The sequence below is a fragment of the Cylas formicarius genome, unplaced genomic scaffold, assembly GCF_029955315.1.
Source record: "Cylas formicarius isolate icCylForm1 unplaced genomic scaffold, icCylForm1.1 PGA_scaffold_6__28_contigs__length_40554024, whole genome shotgun sequence".
NCBI classification, from domain to species: Eukaryota; Metazoa; Arthropoda; class Insecta; order Coleoptera; family Brentidae; genus Cylas; species Cylas formicarius.
This window is the reverse complement of record NW_026844347.1, coordinates 37,280,638-37,287,988: the sequence shown is the minus strand read 5'-3', so window position 1 is coordinate 37,287,988 and position 7,351 is coordinate 37,280,638. Positions and strand designations below refer to the sequence as shown.

At 33.8% G+C, this 7,351-nt stretch overlaps 1 protein-coding gene across 1 annotated transcript in view; it reads right to left on the bottom strand.

Moving 5' to 3' along the window:
* The window catches only part of LOC132702846 (uncharacterized), a 28,870-nt gene extending 23,211 nt beyond the window's left edge, over window positions 1-5,659 (bottom strand). Inside the window, exons 1-3 of the mRNA XM_060671674.1 lie at window positions 5,425-5,659; window positions 4,102-4,299; window positions 1,582-1,752 (exon numbers count right to left, since the gene is read on the bottom strand). Coding sequence (XP_060527657.1) covers window positions 1,582-1,752; window positions 4,102-4,299; window positions 5,425-5,464 — 409 coding nt within the window. The 5' untranslated portion in view covers window positions 5,465-5,659. The remainder of the gene's footprint in view (window positions 1-1,581; window positions 1,753-4,101; window positions 4,300-5,424) is intronic.
* Between the last annotated feature and the right edge of the window lie 1,692 nt (window positions 5,660-7,351).

Genomic DNA, 7,351 nt, shown 5'->3' with positions numbered 1-7,351 from the left:
CGCTTTATGGGCTGGTGGAATCATTGGTCCGTACTTCTTCTTACAGTCAATGGTGATCGGTATAGAGCTATGATTACTACTCTTTCATTCCTGAATTGAATAACCATGATGTCCAGGAGATGTGGTTTCAACAAGACGCGCACACAGCTCGTGCTACAAGACACGTTTGGTGCCCGCCTAATTTCACGTTTTGGACCTGTGAATTGGCCTCCAAGATCTTGTGATTTAACACCCCTAGACTACTTTCTGTGGGGCTATGTAAAGGCATTGGTCTATGCGGATAAGCCACAAACGCTTGACCATTTGGAAGACAACATTCGCTGTGTTATATACGGCCACAAATGTTGGAAAAAGTCATCGAAAATTGGATGTCCAGAATGGACTACATCCGCGCTAGCCGTGGCGGTCATATGCCAGAAATCATATTTAAAATGTAATGCCACAAGATTATCTTTCGGATAAATAAAATTCATGTCAATCGAATAATCCATTGTTGTTTTATTGCAACTTAAAGTTCTATGCATTGAAAAAAAAAACACGCCTTATATACCTATCCCAAATTTCAAAATATTTTAATTTTTCTAAAAAAATACTAGATTTTATTATTTTTAAAAGTAGATCACTCATATTTGATATTAGGGTTATTCGAGGATAATGTAAAAGACATATGAAACGAAATGTTTTGGCTTTGGTTTAATAAAAAATTTGGAGAATTTCAAAAACGAATTTTAAAAAAAATTATGTTTTATTCGTCACGTTTTTCTGAGCCACGCTGTCTCAACAGTCAACAGTCTTGTATTTAACATTTTTTCGTAATTTTTAGGTTGACTCGCCCTGTACAATACCCGGAACCGGTAGTATATATAAAATTTCATGATGACCACACAATCTTCAATCGTCATACAGCATCATAACAACAAAAGATTTGGTGGGGCCATTAGGGACAGTTCTGGGCCGTTCTGGGGCCGTGAGTCCGCGATGCTGTAGATTTAAAGTATTTTTGTATCACCATTTTTATGTCATTCTCATGTGACTATGGGAAATGCACCATCTTATTTGTAAAGTGGGCTAGGGGTAGGGGCCGATAAATGTGTGTTACCCCCCGCCCCCCAAGGCTCCACGCAACTGGCTAGGACAAAGTGCACAGTGAATTCAGTCAGCTTATAATTAGTTTTATTCCCATCATCAAGTGTAAACCCTATATTCAAAAGATACTCTCGGGTTAATAAAAAATATTCTTTTGAATACGATAAAATTAACCTATATTTTTTTGAAAACAATATTTGATCGTATGCATAGGAATTCATGTGTCCTGTGCGGATTTAGCACCCCATCTACGTCCTGTATCTTTAAACACCAAGCACCCCTTTTCCTAATTCATATTCGGATTATACCTATCTAGTATCGACTGTCAAATAACAAAGTATACAATTTGACCGTCTGCTACATCCAGATCCCTCGCGAGACGAGACTCACCGAGTCTCACGCCTTTCGGGGTTTTCGGCCATTTGAATATTCGAACGGTCTTCTTGCAATATTTGCGGATTTTCTCGACGAAAGCCCACTCGAAAACCGACTTACCGAACACCAGCAGGCTTTTAGTCCGGCTGTCTTCGTCGACGAACGTCGATACGGAGCACGTATAATTTCCCGATAATTCCACTCCTACTCTGGTGATGAGCAGCGCTCTGTGTTGACTGAACGGCCCCGACGCGGCGACGTAATCCAAATTGAGTCTGCCTTTTAGTACGCCTGGAATAAAGGAATTGACGGCTTCGATGTCCGGTTTTTGTTATTTCACATAGATTTGTACGTGGCGTCCACTGCGCCGTCGTTCCCAGACGCATTTAAGCAAAATGTACCATTATACTGTAAGTCTGGTAGTATATGTAGATCTCCTTGGTTTATGGATGCTTCTTTTTATATACAGTGTGTCCGGCTTATGAAACGTACACCCTTGATAAATATTTGTTTATGATTCAATATATATTTTTTTGTTGGATGCACTAAAATATTGTTTTGCTTATAGCTTCAACTTAAAGTCACGACCTATTTAACGAATTATTTAACAAAAGAGAGGGATTTGAAAAAAATATATGGGCAACGAATTCTTATTTAGGAGTACCCAATCCAATTATACCAATTTTTATAGTGTTTCAATACAGGGTGTTTTAAATATAGTTCTACGCCCCGCTTAAAGGTGTACATCGTTGTAAAATCTTTGATTATGGTTTGATTTTGATAATTTGTGAATTGTTGGATAAATCTCCCAAAGACGCACTAACACCTTATGCTTGTTACCTGAGGTCATGGCTATCTGGGTCTAATTTTTGATGTCAAATATCGAGAAGGACTATTAGGGACTTCTTTAACAATAAAGTGTCCACGAACTCTTATTCAGGACTATATAAAATCTAAGTATACTAATTTTGATAGTTTTGTTTTGTTGGACAAATTTCACTGAAAGACGCTAACGATATTCTTAAAATTAAATATGACTAGAGGGGATTAAACATGAACTAAACAGATTTTACAACGCTGTCTTTTTTTTAATTAAAAACATTTTTAAATTTCATCTAATAATTTGCAAAACCAAGTTTGCGATGGAAAAGCGAATTTCTTGTCTTGTCTATCATTTTTTTTGAAATTTGTATAATTAAAATTTGTAATATCTTAAAATCACATGCAAAGTAATCGTTATTTACAGAGTTTACGATATTTATTTTTTTTAAGCATTAAAACTTTGGTCATTGGTCAGTTACTCTTAGGTAGTCCTAAATACGAATCTGTTGTCATTTTCGATTTGAAAAAATCTCTAAAAATACTTCTCGATTTTCTGCTTCAAAAAATTTTGTCAGACTTTAGTCGATGCTAGTATGATCTATCCAGTAGAAAAGAATTAACAAAATTGAGCCACATACAAACATTCTACGAGAGTAATGCCTAAGCAAACTTCATGGAAAATATTATTGTTAGGTTTTATGTAATCCTGAATAAGAATTCGTTGATACTTTATTCTCAGAGAAATCCCTAATAACCGTTTTTGATATTTGACATCAGAAATTAGTCCCAGTTAGCCGTGACTTTGGGCTGAGTAAAAAGAAATATGAAGTATTTGTGCGTTTTTGAGAAATCTAACCAACAAAAAAAATTATCAAAATCAAACCGTAATCAAAGATTTTACAACGCTGTACTTTTTTAGTATAAAAGATTTGTTATTCTCTTCTAATAATGAAAATAACAGAAATATCAAAATTGAATGTCGGCAAATAAAACCAAGTTTGCCGTGGAGAACCGAATTCGACTGTCAAATTCCTCGCAAATTAATATTTTAATTTTGTTTACACTATACTTTTCGAATACTAAGATTTATTAACGCTGTTGTTTTAAGATTGTACTAGAAAATCGGTATCCCTAAAAAAGTCTTTTTATCATTATTTTTGAAATTTGTATAATTAAACTGTGTAATATATTAAAATCACATACAAATTATACGTTATTTACAAGGTTTACAATATTTGTTTTTTTAAAGCATTAAAACTTTGGTCATTGGTCAGTTACTTTTAGATAGTCCTGAATACGAATCTGTTGCTATTTTCGATTTGAAAAAACCTCTAAAAGTAAACTGTGTCAATTAGCCGTGATGTTTGGTCGATGCTTTGCGAAAAAACTGTTTCATTTCTCTTTAGTATGATCTATCCAGCAGAAAAAAATGAACAAAATTGAACCATAAACAAACATTCTAAGTACTGCTTAATGGAAAATAGTATTGTTAGGTTGTTAGTGTGTTAGTGCATTAATTATTAAAATGAAACCGTAATCAAAGATTTTCCAATGATGTACAGTCTTAAACGGCGCGTAAACGATATTTCAAACACCCTGTATTGAAAAATTATAGACACTGCTATAGTTGGGTTCTAAGTACTCCTGAATAAGAATTCGTTGCCATTTTTTTTAAATCCCTTCATTCTCTTTAGTGCAGTTTTTCGGAGATCTATCAAACAAAAGAAAAATCATCAAAATCAATCCACAAACAAAGATTTCGCAAGGGCGTACAGTTCTTAAGTGGGACACCCTGTATAAGAAATCAAAAAATTGTACCTAGCTCTTGCGGTTTGCCGTAAGGGATCCACTGGTACACCGGGTAAGGGTTTTCGTTGAAAAACCATTTCACCACGAGTCCATCGTCTTTTTGACCGTCTACGCTATAGTCGCAGTCCAAGATCGCCGACTGGCCTTGCTTGACCACCTCCGGAACCGCCAAGTGGTTAATTCTTACGGACGAGATCAGCGAGAGGTCTACAAGAAAACATTTCTTTGAAAACTTTAAGTTTCTAATAGTGGTACTTTCAAGAAAACGTCTTAATTACAAAGGATATTAAAAAATAACTTTAGTTTCATTACTATATATATTAAGGGTACAAGGAAAAAACTAAAATAAATAAGAACTAAAAGTTCAGATTTTCACGATATTATATATATTCACAAAGTCTGAGATACTGACGACGCTCTGCGGTCGCACTTTTATAATTCAAAAAGTATACTTGAAGCATATCGTTTTAACAATAATGACTTGGAAACGTTGTTTACTAATATGTCACACATAAACATATTTTTATTTGTCAGTCACTCTGAAAGTTTATAAGAATTTCTTATTTTTGCCAATTTGTCAAAAACGAATGGACTAAAATATAAAGTGTGTTACATTATTGTAATCGGAATAAGGTATGTTATTAAACACATATATAATATACAGGATGTTTTGTTTTAAAAAATATGGTGTAGTCATATATGTCAGAAAATTGATAGAGTTTTGTTTTATATGTCACTTGGAAAAAAACTTGGCTACTAATCCTACATTTTGTTTTTTTGTTTACCTCGATATCTCTAAAAACAAAAAAGTTACAATCAATTAAAATAATATCAAGATAAATTGAACGCACGGTGAGTCAACAAAAAAAATTAAAAAGTTTAAATAAATCGCAAGTTATTTATAATAAGTATATAACATATTTAATATAAGTTGTAGGTTTTGGTAAAATCTTGCAGAAAAAATAATAATGATATAAATGGTCATTTAAAAAAATCATATATATCTTTTATGTCATCTTCGAATAACGCTAATATCAAACGTGAATGATCTATCTTATGTGTGTATTATGAATAAAACTGTTAAAGAATGTTAAAAGTGTTCTATTAGAAGGAATGTATGTTTTATTCGTCACACTAAAAATAATCTCTCCATCTCTCCATTAACATTTTGTAAGCAGTAACTTTTATGACGCAATCAAAGGCATTTGTGCATAAATATCAATTAAACAGTTTCGTAAATAATAATAAAAAAACTATTAATACAGAACTGTATCTTTTGATTAACAGCCTGGTTGGTTAGTGTTTTTCGGAACACCCGGTACACGCGCTCACCTAAAATGAAACTCAAAGTCAAAATTCGAGACGACGTCATTTTCACCGAATCAAAACGCTCCCGCACCGACCACTATCGAAACTACTTTCCGTCGACTACGTCACATGTCACACGTCATTTATTTTTCCCGCCAAGTAAGCAATTTCGTACGACGCAAAGTCGGAAACAATCGCCGGTCGCGCTAAAGTTATTCCGAATTTGATAATTTCGCGTGCATACACGTGTGTCCACGTGCCCGATCCAGAACCTAACGGGAAGTCGCGAGACCGATCCCGGAAGACGTCGCAAACGTTACTGGAGCGCATCCAGAAATAATCCCGCGTTCCCGATATCACGCGCGCACGCTGCACCGAAAGTTGATAACTTTTACGTCCCTCTTCTGACCTCAGAATAACCCAGCAGACAGAAGCGACAAAAACAGTGAAATAGCATTGTTTATAAGGCTAACAAACACGATTAAATTAGAACAAAAAATTATTTAAGGATTTGACAGCTGTAACAGCACCATCAGTTAAATTCTCGACAAGATTAATAAACATTTAAGAATATCATATTGCCTTTAGACTTGGATATGTTATCAAAAATTCGTTCGAACTAATTAACAAGCTTAAAGATATTAAAATTCCTCCCGAGGGAATTCTAGTTTCATTTGACGTCCAAAATCTATTTCCTAGCATTATTTTGAATTTAATGGTCAATTCTGTATTGCTTAAAAATAGTACGCTAGAAAATGTCATACATAAACCTCCTCTGAGTAAAGGATTTCTCTGGTGGTATAGATACGTAGATGATGTTTTTGCTTTTATTATTTTATTTACCATAGCGACGGAAATAGATAACTCTTGAAACTAACTAAACTACATTACAAATTAGATTTTTCCATTTACCATAAACCATCACACACTTACACAATAATAAATAATAACTCAAACCACCCTCACATACACAAAATGGCTGTCTTTTATGCTTGTTTCCACAGACAACTTAATGTACCACTTTCCACAGAAGTTTTTGAAAAAGAATTAAGCATTATAAAATAAATAGTTTTTTTCTACTCCCGCCCGTCAAATACCTAATTACACACCGATCCAGCGTGCGGGAAGCGTCAGTTTACCACGTCAGTTCGGACATTTCCGGGATTTTACCGCACGGACTTCCCACGCCTTGAATTTTGACGTTTGTCAATTCTGACGGTCATGTCAGAGAATGTATTCGTTTTTTTTGCGACAATGTAGCCAAAAACTAACTCGTTTATTAAAAACTCGTGAGTCAAATGACGTTTACCGCACTTGTTGCATAATATACTATTTACAATGGTTACGACCTTTCTTTGATAGCTAAGATTATAACTAAAAAGTAGTTTCAAATAATTCTGAACTCCATTTGTCGCATATTAAACACCGAACCTAAAATTTATAAAACAATGAAAATACAAAGGAGAACCTAGCAAAAAAATTTTGAAGCATCTATCTAAATTTGTCCTTAGGATTGCTAATAAGACTTAAGACACTATAGGTTATTTTTAAAAAAACGGTAAAACTGGACAAACAGGTAGAACATTTAGGAAACGCATTAACGAACCTAAAAGAGCGTATAAAAATAAAAATTCGGATTCTAACTATGCTATTCATTTAAATTCAGAAATGCACAAGTTTGACGGCAATTTTGATGTTTTACATAAACAACCAAGAAGCAAAAAATTAAATTGGTTGGAAGCTACGGAGATTAAGAAAATGACATATTCAACACTATTACTTAATAACCAACTGGATTTAAACGAGTCCCCGTTGTTAAATTTAAATTTTGAACCCTACATCGATAATTAAAAATCTATTACAACCTGTTTAAATATATGCAAATGTCGGAATATTGTCACATTTTTTGTGTAAATTTAATTGTGTTAAATGGATTTTCATCAAGTAAAAG